The sequence below is a fragment of the Sus scrofa genome, chromosome 3 (genome assembly GCF_000003025.6).
Source record: "Sus scrofa isolate TJ Tabasco breed Duroc chromosome 3, Sscrofa11.1, whole genome shotgun sequence".
NCBI lineage: Eukaryota > Metazoa > Chordata > Mammalia > Artiodactyla > Suidae > Sus > Sus scrofa.
The window spans coordinates 70,257,625-70,276,398 of NC_010445.4; the positions used below are offsets into that span (position 1 = coordinate 70,257,625).

The 18,774-nt window shown below is 36.2% G+C and overlaps 1 protein-coding gene across 1 annotated transcript in view; it reads left to right on the plus strand.

Annotated features, from left to right (window-relative positions):
- Window positions 1-18,774, plus strand: part of EXOC6B (exocyst complex component 6B) — a 607,547-nt gene that overhangs the window by 318,469 nt on the left and 270,304 nt on the right. Inside the window, 6 exon segments of the mRNA XM_013996035.2 lie at window positions 2,083-2,154; window positions 2,869-2,966; window positions 3,528-3,633; window positions 4,469-4,478; window positions 4,481-4,577; window positions 13,342-13,453. Of these exon segments, the coding sequence (XP_013851489.2) occupies window positions 2,083-2,154; window positions 2,869-2,966; window positions 3,528-3,633; window positions 4,469-4,478; window positions 4,481-4,577; window positions 13,342-13,453 (495 nt within the window).

The window sequence follows — 18,774 nt, forward strand, 5'->3', positions numbered from 1 at the left end:
TGATCCAGAAATCCCACTCCTGGGCATATATCTGAAGAAAACCATAATTTGAAAAGAATTATGCACCCCAATGTTCATTGCAGTATTATTTATAGTATCCAAGATACAGAAGTAGTCTAAATGTCCATTGACAGAAGAATGGATAAAGAAGAGGTGGTACATATATACAATGGAATATTATTCAGCTGTAAAAGTAATGAAATAATGCCATTTGCAGCAACATGGATGGACCTAGAGATTATCATACTAAGTGAATTTATTCAGATTGAAAGACAAACATCATGTGATATCACTGATATGTGAAACCTAAAAAAAAATATTCAAGTGAACTTATTTGCAGTGCAGAAGAAACTCACAGACTTTGAAAATAAACTTATGGTTATCAAAGGGGACAGATATCTGAGAGGGGTAGACTAGGGGTTTGGGGTTGGTATATGCACACCATGGTATATGGAATGACTGGCCAACAGGGACCTGCTGTATAGCACGGGAACTCTATCCAGTATTTGTGATAATCTATAGAGGAAAAGAATTTGAAAAAGAGTTCATGTGTATACACAAAAGTAACTGAAGTACTTTGCTGTACATTGTAAATCAACTATACTTCAATAAGACTTTTTAAAAAATGAAAAAAAAAGTATCCCTACAAGAAGAGAGGCTTAATGTTTAAAACATTTTTAAAATGAAAACTCCAGATTGTTTCAAATAAACAGTGGGCAGAAAGTATATAACATATTAATAACCAGTATAAGATAATTTGACAAAACTAATCTGGTGAAAAATGTGAAAAGAAGTAAAAAAAAATTAGAAGAAGTAATTGAAAATAGAAAACTTACAATAAGATGGCTGGAATAGGTCCAAATAGGTCAATATGCATGAGAAATATCAGACGTAGAAAGTTTTATAGTTTCGTTCCTGAGATATTCCTCCGTTTAGAATGCACAGAAAGATTGGAAATAAAGAATGAGAGGCAGAAACAGCACTATTCTACAAGGCAAACAGGATTGAAATTGAGGACCATTAAGAGAAGAGTGAAACTTTTTTTTTTCTTTTGATATTAGTTTTAACCCACCAAAAATAAACAGCACTTTTACTGTTTAGGAACAAACAAGCATCAGTAGGTATATAAACAGGAACTGTTGATAGTGGGAAGAGAAACTGATGGGCCAAGCCATTGTGAGAGAATTCAATGCACCTTGTTCAGGAATTGAGTGATTTAGTAGAGAGCAAGTATAATTGTGAGATTTTGAATGTCAGAATCACAGAAAAATAATAGCATATGTGTCTTTGTAGCTTGCCTATAGGAGATGTCCTCCATGTTATTTCAGTATTCAAATTTGCTGATAAAAGATTGTACATGGGCTTTATTTGTAATTTTCATTTTCCTCTGTATTTATATTCATCTTTTTTATTCTTTGCGTTACTTAGTTTTGTTTTCTCTTCGTTGTTTAATTGGACTTACCTATGATTTGTCTACTTCTTTTTGTCTATTTTTAGGGCCGCACCTGTGACATATGGAGGTTCCCAGGCTAGGAGTCAAATTGGAGTCATAGCCGCCCGCCTACGCCACAGCCACAGCAACATGGGATCTGAGCCGTGTCAGCAGCCTACACCACAGCTCAAGGCAATGCCGGATCCTTAACCCACTGAGTGAGGCCAGGGATTGAACCCGCATCCTAATGGATGCTAGTCAGGTTTGTTAACCACTGAGCCATGATGGGAACTCCCAGATTTGTCTATTTTATTCATTTTATTTTAACTTGAGCTTTTGGTTTCATTGATCAAATCTTTCATTTCTTTTTTATGTCATTAATTTCTGCTTTTTATTTTATCACTTTTGTTCTCTCATTTATTGTTCATTTTGGCCCAGCTTTGTGAGTTAAAGTGCTTAGTTAATGTGTTAAAAATATAGATCATGGCTCATTGGAATCTGTACTCAGCTCTTCCCTGGTCGAATCTGGTGTTAAACCAGGAAGGCTTTCCAGAGAGCCTTCACCAGGTGAAGCATTAAACAAAGTAAATCAAAATTTAGTTTTATTTTTAATAAAAACGTTTCTTCTCATTGTCTTTTATTTCCTTTAGTCTTACTGCTCTGATCCAAACCTCGTGTTAGATTTGAAGAACCTCATTGTGCTTTTTGCTGACACACTTCAGGTTTGTAACTTCTGTTTTATATTTTTATCTAGATGAGTATTTCATCAGCTGTAAATCTTTTCATTGTCTGTCTAAGGTTGAGCAAATCTCTTTTAGTTTTTAGTTGTGTTTCTTCTTTTCCTAGAGCTTTTTATCTCTTTTTATTTCTGTTTCCTAGTCATCACCTTGACCATTCATGTTCTTATAAACAGTTCTTATCCCCCTCCTTTTTTTCCCAAATCGAGTCAATTAAACTCATTACCTTAGTTCTTCAAAATGTCCTTAATTTAGATGTAGTGTCTGAGTGGTTTTGGAGTTCCTTAACTACCATTTTGAATACTGATTGTTGTTTTGAACCACATATTGTATACAACAGAATAGCATTAGGAGTGGATGAGATTGGTAGCATTTTCGTTTTTTCTCCCTACTCCTAAAGGTTGCTAAGAGTTATAGAAGGTGTTGTAGAGGAAAACTTAGCTGACAGTTATACCCAGTGTATATTATCTTTAATGTTCATCTTTTAATTTTTTTTTCTGACTGGCTTGGAAGTTTGGGTATACATCTTTTAATTCTGGATTAAAAACACTAGGTATTAGGTGAGAATGAAAGATTCTTTTATAATGGTTTTACTTCAATTGATCAAAAAACAATATCTTTCAATGCCTAATCTCTCTCATGTTGCTAAAAAAAAAATCACCTTATAAAAAATGAAGCTATTTTCTTATTTTGTTTCAGGTGTATGGTTTTCCTGTAAATCAGCTTTTTGACATGCTCTTAGAAATCCGAGATCAATACAGTGAAACTTTGTTAAAGAAATGGTCAGGTATTTTCAGGTAAGAAATTATCTAGAGTTGTGTGAGAATGTATGTGTGCATGCATCTACCTTTGTACCTAAGGTTTTTCAGATGTTATAAGCAATAAGTATATGTGGCTTGTATTTTCTAGCTGTGATCCAGGTTATGATTGGGAATTCAAGTAAATTACAGTGGTGTCCTGAATATATATATCTTATTTAAAGAAAACCGCTTTGCCTTGTCCAGAGCTCACATTCCTTTTTCTACTTCTCACTTACCTTAAGTCATTAACATGTTGCCTTAAATCTTCTGTCTGATCTGTGAACCTCAGGTACTTTGAGGTCATGTTTATAATTGTATTCCATTTGTTTCAGAATATAATTTTCTTTCTGTCTTCTTTTAAAGATGTTTTTACCTGAAACCAAATAGTTGTATGGTAAAAAGGAATAGAATAGGACAAGGAAACGTTTGAGTTGTGTTGTATATACATACAACTATGGGAGTTCACCTGAAAATTACTTCAGGTCATTATAGTGATTAAGCCATCCCTCTTTCCTTTTTCCCTCCCTCCCTTCCTTCCTTCTTTTGTTTTCTTTATAGAAACATACTTGATTCTGACAACTATAGTCCTATACCAGTAACAAGTGAAGAGATGTATAAAAAGGTGATAGGACAATTCCCATTCCAAGATTCAGAGCTGGAAAAGGTAAGGAGTACTTTAAAATAAGTTTCTCTGATTTGGCATTCTCTAAAAGCTTTCATTGTATGTCTCATTAACTCAATGGTTAGAAATCTAGAACACCTTCAAGGGATAAATTTTGGTCTTAGAAGAACAGAATTTCCTGTTTTCATATCAGTAAGTGATTTGGGGTCCTGTCACCTCTGAAGTGCTTGGGGGATTTCTGGGAGTGTCCCATTTTGGCTTGCACTTTGAAATATTTGCTTTCATTATACTTTTAGGACATCTTAGCCCCAAAACATAGAGTAAAATTTACCATATATGCTGTATAATTCTGTTGGTTTTGACAGTGTGCTGAGTCGAGTATGTGCTACCACAAAAATTATACAGAACAGTTCCATCATTCAAAAAAATTCCTTCTTAATGAAACCCTCCTCTAACCCTAAGCCTTTGGCAACCACCAATCTGGTTGCTTTGTATCTACTTTTAACTTTTTGAGAATGTCTTATAAATGGAATCATACAGTATGTAACCTTTTGAGACTGACTTCTTTCAGTCAACATAATTCTTTTGAGCTTCATCCAAATTGTTGCATGAATCAACATATCATTCATTTTTATTGCTGAATATGTATCACAGTTTATTCATCCTTTCAGGTTTTGGAGGACATTGAAATTATTGTTTATTTAATTTTATCTTGTTCTTTTCAGTATCAGGAAACTTTTAGAAATATTTTTAAAAATTTGAGATTGTTAAGCATACAGTTCACATGTGGAAGAAAATTTCTTTTTTGTATTTTAAATAATTTAAATATTTTCAATGTATGTTGGTTTGTGATTTCCTCTCATTAATTCTTTTACAGCAACCGTTTCCAAAAAGTTCCCATTCTCTGAATTTGTGCCAAAAGTTTATAATCAAATTAAAGAGTTTATCTATGCCTGTCTGAAGTTTTCAGAAGATCTTCATCTAAGGTAGAGTATGAAACTATGGGGATGTAACAGATACTGAAATTATGGCTCTATGCACATAAATATTCTGGAATTCTTTTGATATTCCCTTCAGCTCTAATTTTGAAAGTATTAATATTAGGTCATCACAGTATGGCACTGCTTTATTTGTATAGTCATGGTGAAAGGGAAAGCTGAAAATTCTTAAACAATTTGTTTTTGTTTATATTATGTATTTTATTCCCTATTTTCCTTGCAGATTTGCATTTCAACACTTTGTATCTAGTGAGAATTCACTGGAACAGATTAGTATACTAATTTTTACATTCTATTTGATAAAATTTTAGGTTCCGTAATAGTGAGGAATATTAAATTAAATTAAATCCTTTGGACATACTCTTCTTTCCAAATGTTCTCTGGACTTGTTAAAGGAATCCATGTCTCCTTTAATTTAATTATTTAACTGACATATATTTAGCCTATTTGTGTACCAGATACAACCTGCTTTGGGGAGGGTACAGAATTAAAAGATACACTTTTTTTTTTCCTTAGATATCATATTTACTGATGAAAATAGACAAGAAAATAGACCATAACGAGTGTTGTAGTATGTATAGTGTGCTTTCAAAACATGGAGAAAAATACTTAATTCATCTTAAAGAATTTGAGGGACAATAGTTTTCCTAATTGGCTTTCTAAAGAAACTTTCTCCTCTCAGTGAATGATACCACTCTTCACCCAAAGTAGACATCTGAGAATCATTTTCAACTCCTATTTTCTATTAATAACTTTCTGTAAGCAAAGTTTCAGGCATTGGGCTAAATTTTTATAAACGCTTCACAAATATGTTATCACATCTATAAAATTCAAGGTAATACTTCCCTTACCTGTGATGTACTAGGAGGCATGCTCCATTGTTACAGAGGAGGATGTAAGGCAAAGAGAGGTTAGGTAATTTCATGAAGGTCACACAGAGAGTAAGCATTCAAGCCAAGATTCAAATCCAATCAGCATCAGCATCAACAAAATAATTATTGCCATGTTTATAAATCTTATTCTTTGGCAGTCATCTTATTAATGTATTTTATATACATTAATCTCAGTTGTCTATTTCTTTTGAGTTAAGCACTAATTATTCCCCTTTAATGAGAGCAGTGCTCATTTGTAAGTGAGCCTCTTTAAGTTTAATTGATGACAAAATTGTATGGATCTGTTTTTCCAGTTTTTTTTTTTCTTTAAATTTTTCTCTTCCCAGTATGGCTGCTTTAATTCATGTTCTAGTCATTTTTGTCTTGGACTGTTTAAGTAGTCTCCTAGTCGTTCTTCTGTCTCTAACTTTACTTTCCCTACGATCCATCTTTTTGTTCTCATTCTATTCTGTATGTCACCTAGAGTAAGTCTTCTGAAATCTCATTATTTAACTTTATTCTTCTCATCTCTTAAGGGATTCCTCATGGCATAGAGGATAAAGTTCATATTCCTGACTGACATATTTATCTGTCTGTCTGCTCCCCCATATCTTGACCTAGTCTCCTCTATACCTTTTCCAGATTCATATCCCAGATGTAATTTTTGTGTCACCCCATGCTTAGGTCATCCCAACCTATGTATTGTTTTCTGATCATAACATGCTATTCTATATCTCTCTTACTTTGCTCATGACTATCTCTCTACTTGAAATAATTTCTTCTCTTCTGAAGCTTTTGACTCAATTCTAACCATTCAGGACTGGTTGGTCCTGAATGAAGCCTTTTTGACTACTTCCATCCCTAATGGAGTTGATCTACTGACTCCTTTGTGCTTCTTTTCTGTACAGTATGAGTACTATCATTATAGCTTATCTCAGATTTTATTGCTCTACTGTATCTGTGTGTTTCTGTGCTAGACTATAGCCTCCTTTGTTTATTAGTTTATTCATTATGCATTATGAGTATTCAGTTATTTGTCAGATGATGCTTTGTAGTAAGGATGTTAAGATCCTGAAAACATAGTCCATGTCTTCAAAGAGTGCCTACTCTAATTGAGAAAGTAGACAATTATTGATAAGTGCTGTGATGGAAATATATAGGAACAACATAGGAACCAAGCCTGAGGACAAATTGAAGTTGTGAGAAAAGGCCTCTTGAAGGGTAGAAACATTTAAAATTTTTTCAGCGCAGTATCCACGACACCAACTTAGTATATTAAAAATAAAAAAGGAAAGAAAGAATGAACGAATGAGTGGAATGTAGGGCATGTTAGGCAACTGAAAATAAACAATTGGAAAATAGTTTGGATAACTTGTTTGATAGCCATTCTTACTAGGTAGAAAATGAAACGGGGTTTGTACAATTAATTTGTTCTTTTCTCTGAAAATGAGATTGATTTCACTGAAATGTTTTCTTTGGAAGTTATAAACCAAAAGTGTGTTTAGCCCTCAACTTGATGTATTTACCCCATCAAGTTGACCTAGTACCAGAGAATGGTCTCTAAGGTCATGTTAGGTACGCTACCGTATGTAAAAAGTATTTATATTGCTTGACTGCATTAGATATTCAGTTGGGAGAGGGATTACAATTGCCTTTTTCTCTTCCGTTGCCATTTATCTTATTTCCTGGGTTATGTTTACATTTTAACTTGGACTGACCAAGGTCACTTTGACAATCATAGCTGTCATTGTGGGGAGATTATAATATAGGATGTAAAACATAATATGTATAAAAATAATTAGTTCTCTTAAACATAAGGTTTTCAGATAAGAAAAACTGCTCCATTGAGATTTTTATGAAATGTAAGGACAGTATTCTCTTAAGTCAAATTTCATTTCTTTCTAGCAAGAATTTTCTCCTTTACATTCAACAGAAGGAAGCAAATAGGTGACATATATTGAATACATACGTAATTGTATGAATTCTAAGGACATAAAATTTTTTCTCTTGCAAAGTTCTTTTTGAAAACAGCAAATAGTGAGTTCTTTTGTGGCTCAGAGTGTTAAGGATCTGGCTTTGTCACTCCTGTGACTCAGGTTCAGTCCCTGGCCCAGGAACTTCTGCATGCCATGGGAGTGCCAAAAAAGCAAATAAGTCCCTTTTATATAGTAAAATAACATTCTGACATTTGCACTTGACTGTAGATGTATTTTTGATGTATTTGTGGGAATAGATTAGCTTCACATCCTATTTTTCCACCATCTTTTTTATTTTCTCTCCAATCTCTTTCCTTTTGCTGACTTTAGATTTTGCCTGTTTTTATTTTTCTATTTTTTTAAGGTCATAGGTTAGGTTGTTTATTGAAGTCTTTCTTGTGTTTTGAAGAAAGTGTGTATCACCATGAATTTACCTCTAAGGACTACCTTTGCTGCATCCCATCAAATTTATTTGGTTGTATTTTTATTGTCCTTTGTCTTCAAGTATTTTTTAATTTCCTCTTATTTCATTATTGACACATTGGTTTTTATGTTGTTTAATCTCCAGTAATTGTCTTTTTCTCATTTCTCTTTCTGTGGTTGATTTCTGGTTTCATGGTGTCGTAGTTGGAAAAGGCTTGAACTAATTTCTAACCTTTTAAATTTGTTGAGGCTTTTTTTTTTTTATATCCTCATATGTGATCTTTCCTAGAGAATATTCATGTACATTTGAAAAGAATTTGTATTCTGTTTTTTTGGATGTAATGTCCTGAAGGTATCAATTAAGTCTTAGTGTTTTGTTGTGTCATTTAGGATCTCTGTTGCCTTATTGTTTTTCTGTGTAGAAGATTTGTCCACTGAAGTGAGCAGGGTGTTAAAGTCACCTTCTGTTATTATAGTCCCATCAATTTCTCCTTCTAATGTTTGTTTAGTTTGTTTTATCTATTTAGGTTCCCCATATTGGTTGCATATATGTTAATGAGCCTAATATCCTCCTCTTGTATTTATTCTTTTATCATTATATACTATCCTTCTTTATCTTTTTTTTTTTTTTTTGTCTTTTTGCCTTTTCTAGGGCTGCTCCTGTGGCATATGGAGGTTCCCAGAGTAGGGGTCTAATTGGAGCTATAGCTGCCAGCCTACGCCAGAGCCACAGCAACATGGGATCTGAGCCATGTCTGCAACCTACACCACGGCTTACGGCAACACTGGATCCTTAACCCACTGAGCAAGGCCAGGGATCGAACCTGCAACCTCATGGTTCGTAGTCAGATTTGTTGACCACTGAGCCATGATGGGAACTCCCACTATCCTTCTGTATCTTTATTTATAGCTTTTGTTTTAAAGTCTATTTCATTCTATATGATTACTGCTATGCTCATTTTCTTATCATTTCCATTTTCATGAAATCTCTTTTTCCATCTCCTTACTTTCAATCTATTTGTGTCCTTTGCCCTAAAGTGGATCTCCTTCCTTTTTTATCAGTCACACCCATGGCATGCAGGAGTTCCTGGACCAGGTGTCAAACCCATGCCACAGCTGTAACCAGAGCCACAGCAGTGATAATGCCAGGTCTTTAATGTGGTGAGCCTCAAGGGAACTCCTAAGATGGGTCAGTAATAGGTGGTATATTATAGACTCTTGTTTTATTATCCAGTCTGCCACCCTATGTCTTTTGATTGGAACATTTAGTCTATTGACATTTAAAGTGATTATTGATAGATATGTATTTATTGCCATTTAAAGCCTTAATTCCAGTTGATTTTGTATTTATTCTTTGTTCCTTTCTTTTTCCTTTTGTTTTTCCACTTGTGGTTTGATGGTTATGTTTGCATTATGTTCTGTTCTTTTTGGTATTAGTGAATTTATTGTATGATTTTTATTTGTGCTTACACTGTTTTTCAGGAAAGTTAACCCATCACTATATCTGCTTGCTTTTAGACTGGTAGTCATACAAGTTCAAACACATTATCAAAATGAAAGACCTTCATTTTCATACTTCTCTTCCCCACATTTTATGATTTTGATGTCACCTATTACATCTTCATGTTTATCTATCCTTTTGCTCTTCATTGTAGTTATTGCTTTCAGAAATTTTTAAAAAATTTATTTTACTCTGTATACTGACTCATTTAAGTAATTTACTTTCCAATTATGATTTTCTCTTTTCTATAGATTGTTCTTTTTTGTGTTTAGAGAAGACTTTTTAATACTCCTCTTAGGATAGGTTTAGTATTGCTGTATTTTTTTACTTTTTGCTTGTCTCAGAAATTCTTTATCTCTCCTTTTATATATGATAATCTTCTGGGTAGTCTTTTTTGCAAGTTTTCAAAGGATTTTGAATATATCTTGCCAGGCCCTTCTGGCCTGAAAGGTTTCTGTATGGAAATCAGCTGCTAGTCTTATAGGATTCCCTTATAAGTAATTCTTTGTTTTTTCTTGCTGCTTTTAGAATTCTGTCTTTAACTTTTGCCATTTTAAGTAAAATGTATCTTGGCGTAGGTCTGTTTGGTTTCACCTTCTTTGAGACCCTTCTTTAGGTTTGGGAAGTTTTCATCCATCATTCATTCAAATATATTTTGTATCCTTTTTTCTCTTTCTTCTCCTTCTGGGATTTCTATTATACATGGATTGACATACTTTATATTATCCCTTAGGTCTCATATATTGCTTTCATTTTTTTTCATTTGTCTTTCTATCTGCTGTTCTGATTGGATGATTTCCATTTTTCTGTCTTCCAGATCACTTATCATTCTTCTGTGTTTTTCAGTTTTCTGTTTATTGCCTTTAACTCAGCTTTCATTTCAGCAGATGAGTTTTCCAATTTTAATTGGCTCCTCTTTATACTTTCTAGGTCCTTTTTACAGTAATCTACATTTCTATCCATAGCCTTTCTTAATTCCTTCAGTATTTTTCTTACCTCTTTTTTGAATTCAGGGTCTAATAAACTGGAGATGTTTCATTTTTTATTCTTTTTTTTTTTTTTTTTTTTTTGTCTTTTCTCGAGCCGCTCTCACAGCACATGGAGATTCCCAGGCTAAGGGTCCAATCGGAGCCGTAGCCACTGGCCTATGCCAGAGCCACAGCAACGCAGGATCTGAGCTGCGTCTGTGACCCACACCACAGCTCACGGCAACGCCAGATCCTTAATCCACTGAGCAAGGGCAGGGATCAAACCCACAACCACATGGTTCCTAGTTGGATTCATTAACCACTGTGCCACTATGGGAACTCCTCATTTTTCATTCTTTAGGGTAATTCTCTTGATCTGATAACTGGGAGCATTTCTTTTTGCTTCATAATTTACCTCAATCTGTGATTTTAGGAGAAATATTTTTCTACTGTGATCTTGAAGGTTTGTTTTTATGTGGGAATGTTCCTGTGTAGTCTGTGTGAATCTAATATTTTTGAATGTGGGCTGCCATGTCTTTCCTCAGTTATGCTGGTCATTTTCCCCTTGGTAGAGGGTATGACTTGTGTTGTGACTAGAGCATGCTGGGGCCTCCTCTTTGCTCTGTGGTTGTCACAGTTCTTTCAGGGGCAGGGCCTGCTGCCCAGTTGTTGGAGTGGAAACCCCCAGATCTATTTCTGAGTTGTAATGTGAGCTAGCACTCCTGGTGGTAGAGTAGCCCCTGAATATTCCTCCATAGGAGCTGTCCACTGGGAAGTGTGCTCTGTATTGTCACCTGTCACCCATTGTGTAGATTCAACAAGATACACTATTTTTGGTACTTCCCTGGCCCTGCTTTAACCATTGGCATGCAAGCATTCAGCAGGGTGTACCTCAGGTGCTGTGCTTGCAAAGCTACCAGTGCAGAGCTGTTAGTCCAGATTAGAGGCACTGGGACCACTGAAATTGTGCCCTTGGACCCACTGTGGGAGCTATGGAACAGCCAAACACCAGCCATGCTTCTGTATGCATACACAAACAACACCTGCAGAAGCTAATGCCAGATCTTCCCCAGCCAGAGGAGCACCAGTAATCTGCACAGATGTCTCACAGGTGCTGATTTTACAAAGCTGCTAGCTGCAGAGTGTATCCCTGAATCAAACAACCTCTGTGATACTGCTGAGCTTTAAGTCATGCCTTTGTTTGTGGGCAACCAGCCAGGGCTTGAGTACTCCCAGAGCTCATACATTCAGAGCTATGACTGCTGTGAGCATGCCAAGACTCAGGCTGTTATGGTGGGGTCCCACACCACCCTTCGCATGCAGTAACAGTGGTGATTCTATGGCAGACCTGGGCTTTCTCCTGCACACACCCATCATTGCTACTCAGACCACACTTCAGCCCTTTAGGCTGTCTCTGGGCAGCCAACCCTAGTTTTCTTTCCTGGTCTATCTGGTGAAGCCCAAGTTCCAGCACCCAGCCCCCTGTGCACCAGCAGACCTGAGACTCAGACTGGGAAGCGCAGGGTGGTGGCCAGGATAATCTATGCTGGACTCTCCCTGTTCTCTCCGCCACAAGCTGGCTGTTATACTTTCCTCTGAGCCTCTGAATCTCTCTATTTTGGCTGATCTCCCAGCCCATGAAAGTGATTCCCTGTGTGAAGGAACCTTTCCCCTTTCACAGTTCCCTACTAGGGACACACTTCCCATCTTGATTCCCTTTTCTTTTTCTTTCATCCTACCTGGTTACTTGGTGATCTTTCTTGCAGTTTTGATTATATGTTATCTTCTGCCAGAGTTTGGTAGTTATTCTGTGACAGTTGTTCCACATGAAGATGTGTTTTTGATGTATTTGTGGGAGGAGGTGAGCTCCATGTCCTTCTATTCTGCCATCTTGATCTGCTCTCCCATTCATAAAATTTTTATCCTTTACTTTGTTAATGTGGTATATCGCCTATTGCTTTGTAGATGTAGAGCTATACTTGTATCCCTGGAATAAATATCACTTGATTGTTGGGTATGATTGATTTGATAGATTGTTGAATTCAGTTTACTAATATTTTGTTGAAGATGTTTGGCTCTATGTTCATCAGTGATATTAACCTGTCATTTTTGGAGTTTTTTGTGTGTGTTGTCTATGTCTAGTTTTGGTGATGCCGCCCTCAGCATCATCTAATTTACCATTGATTCCTTCTAGGTTATATTTTATTTCAGTTATTTTATTCTTCAGCTCTGTTGGGTGATACTTTTTATTTTTTAGCTCTTTATGAAACCTCTTACTGTGTTTATCCATTGTTCTCAAGTGTTTATCAAGCATCTTTATGAGCATTAACTTATAGTCTTTATCTAGATTGCTTGACATAAGCATTTTGCTTTTTTATTCTTCTCATGTTTTGTCTTATTCCTTCATTTTGAACGCTTTATTCTGTTTCCTCATCTTGTCATATAATCTCTGTTTATTTCTATGCATTATGTAGGTTAGTTATGTTCCTAGTCTTGGAGACATGGTCTTATGTAGCTGACATTCTGTGGTACCCAGCAGCACACTCACCTGAGCTACATGCACTGGGGCACCCCACTTATGGGCTCAGTAAGCCCTGCTGTTGTCTTAGGGCTGAGCACTCTGGGTACACTGGCAGAAAAGGCTTGCTTTTGGCCCTTTGGGCTGTTAGGGCTTGCTTTGTGCAGTGGCTCCTGAGTTTTAGTGGACTGTGCCACTAATACTCCCTGTATTCAAATCTTTTTTTGTTTGTTTTTGTTGTGTACTCACTCTATGACCTTGAGAAAATTACTTTTCTTTACCTTCATTTCCTCATCTGTAAAGTAGGGATAATAATACAACTACTTTATATGGTTATTGTGAAGATTAAATGAATTTTTATACATTAAAATATTTAGAATAGTTTGATATACCATAAATGTTATTTCTTGCTATTATTATTATTACAACTACAAGTACCACTGGTACCTTTTTATTTGCAAAATAATTCTCATGCCTTGACACTTCCTTTTCAGCTCAACTGAAGTTGATGACATGATTCGTAAATCTACAAACCTGTTGCTAACTAGGACTCTGAGCAACTCTCTACAGAATGTCATTAAAAGGAAGAATATCGGACTTACTGAGGTAAAGCTACTCTTATTGGAGGTATCCAAGGCAATATGTACACAGATGTCCTAAGCTCTGGGGCTTAGGTATGAGTTATTATGACTTTCTATATGTTCTGTCATGTTCTTTCTGATGGACTCATAGTGAAAGTGCATAATAATTCCCTTGTAGTTTTCTTTTGTTGCCTTGGAGAAATCCATTATTATTATTGTATTTTTTTGAAAAGTCATTTTTTTTTCTCTCTCTCATTGCCTACACAGGCTTAATTGGTTTTCCTTTCTGAAACTGTTGGATTAAATTTGTATTTTTTGCCACTGAGTATATTTTAAAAAGTGTTGGTTGGTGAACAGAGTCAGCATCAGGGCCCTATTGAAAATAATGGCAGTTCAAATACAACATACAATATGAAGTCACATTTTGTCTGCATATGTCATTGATGTCAGGCATCTTGGCATTCATAGTCATTTGTTAGTGTTAGACTCAGATTTTGTTTTTGAGATACATCAGGTATATGAGAGCTGAATTACTCTTTATTAGCATCCAAGTCTGGGGATATATCACTGAGGAAACATGAGAGAAAGGCTGTTTTCTTGTTTCTGTAGAAGCTTGTGCAGTTTCACAAGGGGTGGTGGGATGTTGTACACATGTTGAAAATAGTATCTTGGTAAAGTGAAGATTTGGTGCATTGTTGTGAAGTCCTTAAATTTACAAGAATGTGAAGTTTCCCTTCTGTTAGAAACCCAGGTTTGCTTGGAGCCTCAACCTACCCTTTTGTGGAAATTAGAGTGCCCAAAGTGAAAACTTGGAGGAAATTTTTTGCAGGTAAAGAGAAAGGCTGTTGACCATCTGTTTTACCTATAGAGGTGATATAGTTCCAAAGTCAGCTGGTCTAGGAAAATTTAAAATTCTCAGATATATATTGTCAAGCATTATAATGAAAGTCAGTAAGTGGTTAATGATACTGACTCCTAGGTGAGTACAGCTGGAAGCCAGGTGAACATCTACTTCTGATTTTGGAATGATTGTTTCTATCCCTGTGTTAAAGATTTTTAAATACTGTATTATAATGTGGGACATTGGCTGTGATTGAATTATATTTATAACAGTAGATAAATTGATAAGTAAATAGATAAATTTAAAACAATAGTTTTTTAAAAAACAATTTAGGAGTTCCCGTCGTGGCGCAGTGGTTAACGAATCCGACTAGGAACCATGAGGTTGTGGGTTTGGTCCCTGCCCTTGCTCAGTGGGTTAACGATCCAGCGTTGCCGTGAGCTGTGGTGTAGGTTGCAGACACGGCTTGGATCCCGCGTTGCTGTGGCTCTGGTGTAGGCTGGTGGCTACAGCTCCGATTCAACCCCTAGCCTGGGAACCTCCATATGCCGTGGGAGCAGCCCAAGAAATAGCAAAAAGACAAAAAAAAAAAACCCAAAAAAACAATTTAAGTCAAATTTGCCATCATTTGGGACAATCCCCTGACTTTGCACAGCTTGCTTTCTCTTGCCTGGTATAGTAATAGTGGGTATTGTCTTTGTGTGTCAGAGAATAGGCTAACTTCCTTTTGTAATCAGGAGTGCTATAAAAAAGGAAAGTTGGGGTGAATATTCAGATATCCTCCTGGTTTTGTTAGATTATGCTGCTCTCCTTTTCTGAATACCAAGTACAGCTGGAAATTTGTTATTTATTTTATGAACCACTTCGACATCAAAACTCTTGATATAATTCTTATAATGCCATTTGATTTAGCAGTCTCTTAAAAAGCTATTTTATTTGATTAATTTATTTTTTATTAGAGTATAGTTGATTTACAATATTGTGTTAGTTTCAGGTATATCAAAAAAAAAAAAAAGGCCATTTTAAACAATTAGCATAGCAGGAACACGGTTTATAGAAACAACTTTGGCCTCAGAAGAGTCTGGAGATTAGTTGTGACTATGCCACTGATTTACTGTGGCATCTTGAAAGAAGACCTAACTTCAGTTTTCCTGACCCTTTTGTCCTTTCACAGGTGCTTACAGGTCAGGTAAGAGAGGAAGAGGCAGTAGGAGCTTATCAAAGAAGGACTATGTCATAGTTCTTGGCATCATTTCATGAATGATAAATGTTATTTCTGTCATTGGATCTTTTTAGGCAAATGTACTTCCATTATCAAAATCTTTGCTTAAGAATGAAGGAACATCCACACACATTTATTTATTTTGACTCTTATGGTGGTATGTAACAGTATAGACATATACACAACCATAAATTGTATCTATCAGTCTATCTTTGACTAACTGTATTATTCACCTTTTTTTTGAAAGGGAGCACATTATATCCTTCTTTAGAGGTAACGCAACTAAGTTCACATCTGGAATCATCATCATAATAGTCACATTTGTGGAACAATTTATATTCTTCAAAGTCCATTCACAAATGTCACCTCATTTAGTACAGTAACATTTGAAGCAGGCTGGGCAAGTGTTCTTATTTCCATTTTACAGAAAGTGTAATTAAAGTTCAAGGAGAATACCCCAGCTAGCAAAATGTTAGAAATGAGACCTAAGTTCAGGGTTCCCCACCCCCCACCCAATCTTACTGTTACTAAAATGTACTACCCTCCATATTTATTTAATTATTTCATCATAGCAAAGAGATTTTTTACATCATAACAAAGATGGAAATTGTTATAGTGAGAGATGATTCTGTAACAGGGAGCAGATTTCCACTCAAATGATAGAAGTATTAAAAGTATTCAAAAGTCACAGAATCCTATTTCAGGTTGCCAGAGAATTCTTTTAGTACTTAAAAGTTCCTATAAGCTAGTGTCTGTATGCCTGTCTTGATTTGAAGTTATATGGTCTCATCTCTTATTTTTTTCCTGTCCATATGTTCTATCCTTTTATCTTTCTGTATACTCATTTCCATGCCTTTTTTTTTTTTTTTTTTTGTCTTTTTAGGGCCACACCCACAGCATATGGAGGTTCCCAGACTAGGAGTCGATTTGGAGCTATAGCTGCTGGCCTATGCCACAGCCACGGTAACACAGGATCTGAGCTATATCTGCAACCTATACCACAGCTCACAGCAATGCCGGATCCTTAACCCACTGAGCAAGGCCAGGGATTGAACCCATGTCCTCATGGAAGCTAGTCAGGTTCGTTAACCACTGAGTCATGATGGGAACTCCCTTCCATGCTTTTTACATGCCTTTTTTTACTTCCCCATCTTAAGCCAACTGAGCATTACCTTTCAGTTCTAGTACCTCTTGTAACTTGAACACCTTGTGCTCTTGGATCCTAAGTGGTGATCTCAATCAGTCAGCAGGTACAGCTGTTTTTCTAGGGCTGCTTCTTCCAGGTGTATGAGAAGATCAGGTGAGCAGTAGTCAGAGTGTATGTTCTAACGCAGACTGCCTAGGTTCTAGTTCTGGCTCTCCCCTTAAATATGTTATTGGGCAGATTACTTGACTTTATGTGTAAAATGGGGACCATAATAGCATGTATTTCATAGAATTGTGAGGATTAAATGAACATGTAAAATGCTTACGTTGGTGCTTGGTTCATAGCAAGTACTCAGTGCATATTGCTTAGTAATAAGAAAGAGATCTAGGGAATTTCTTGTGGTACACTGGGTTATGGATCCAGAATTGTCACTGAAATGGCTCAGGTGGCTGCTGTGACATGGGTTTAATTCCTGGACAGAAACTTTTATATGCCACGGTACAACCAAAAAAAGAAAAGAAAGAAAGAAATAGGTCTGGGCAGGTAAACAGTGGTCGTTAGGGCTAGTACAGAGATGGAGATTTTCAGTTAAGACAAGTCAGAAGATTAGAACAAAATGTCCTGTTAAAATAAAAACAATTTTTAAAATTAACTTTACCACAGTTATGAGTACCTACTGTGTGATAGGCACTGATCTAAGTCTTTAAGGATAAATGAGTGAACAACAATAAGAACAATAATGAAAGAGATTCTAGTGGTAGAAAATGATAATAAATGATAAACAAAATAAATAAGTAAATCATCTAGTATGATGAAAGGTTGTGAGTGCTCTGGAGAAAGAGAAAGGACCTGGATTAAGGAAGTTAGGAGTCTGGTGAAAGTTCAAGGTTAGTCTTATTGAAAAAGAGCAGCATCTTGACAGTGAGTTATCATTGAAGAGGAAGGAGCATTCTTGGCAGAAGTTAGGAGTAGAGGAAAGGTATGAAGGTAGTTAAGTTATTGGAAAGTCCAGGGAATAATAAGGAAGCTGGGATTGCTAGAGTGGAGAGGGCGAGGGGAAGAGAAGCGGGAGATTAGATTAGAGAGATGCCAGGGGTTCATGGTAGGCCATTATAAAATGTTTGTCTTTTATTTTGTGTGAAATTGAGCCATGGTAGAATTTTGATTATGGCATGATCTGACATATTCCAGAAGGATCACATTGACTATGGATTGAGAATAAACTAGCATACAGATGGGGAGACCAGTTAAAAGGCTTTGACAGTAATCCAGCAAAATCTGATGCAAGCCTGGTGATGCAGTGGTGACAAATTGTCCTATATGGAGTGTACAGCCAGCATGATTTCCTAATGGTTAGATATAAAGGAAGCAAGAGAGCAGGAATTAAGAGAGCAAGGAGTTAAAGATAACTCCAATTTTTTTTCTTTATTTGAGTAATATACATATGTACTATATGTAGAAGGCTACAGATACCATGTACTATGATGGCAAAAACATAAAATAGTGCTAAATTTGGGGTAGAAGAATATTGGGAATTTGGTTTTGGACATACCAAATTTCCAGTGTTTATTAGACATACAGTTTGAGATATTGAATTAACAACTGAATATATGAGTTTAGGGTTTGAAAAAGCAGTTTGACCTGGAGAAAAAATTGGGGAGCCTAAAAACTATGTTTATAGCCACTTGATTGAATAATATTACTAAGGGAATTTGTAAAGATGGAGAAGATTAAAATTGAGCCCTTGTGTTCTTCAATAGTAAGGAGTCAGGAGAGGAGTTCCGTTGTGGCACAGCAGAAACGAATCTGACTACCATCCATGAGGACGCAGGTTCTATCCCTGGCCTTGCTCAGTGGGTTAAGGATCTGGCACTGCTGTGAGCTGTGGTGTAGGTGGCAGATGCGGCTTGGATCTTGTGTTGCTATGGCTGTGGGGTAGGCTGGCAGCTACAGCTCTGATTCGACCCCTAGCTTTGGGAACCTCCATATGCCATGGGTGCGGCCCTTAAAAAAAAAAAAAGAAAAGAAAAGAAAAAAGAAAAAGAAAAAAAAATTCAGGAGAAGATGGGAATCTGGGCTGGAGTTTGGGAAGGAGCTAGTAGGGAAGTAAGAAGAAAACAAACAAAAGCAGAAATA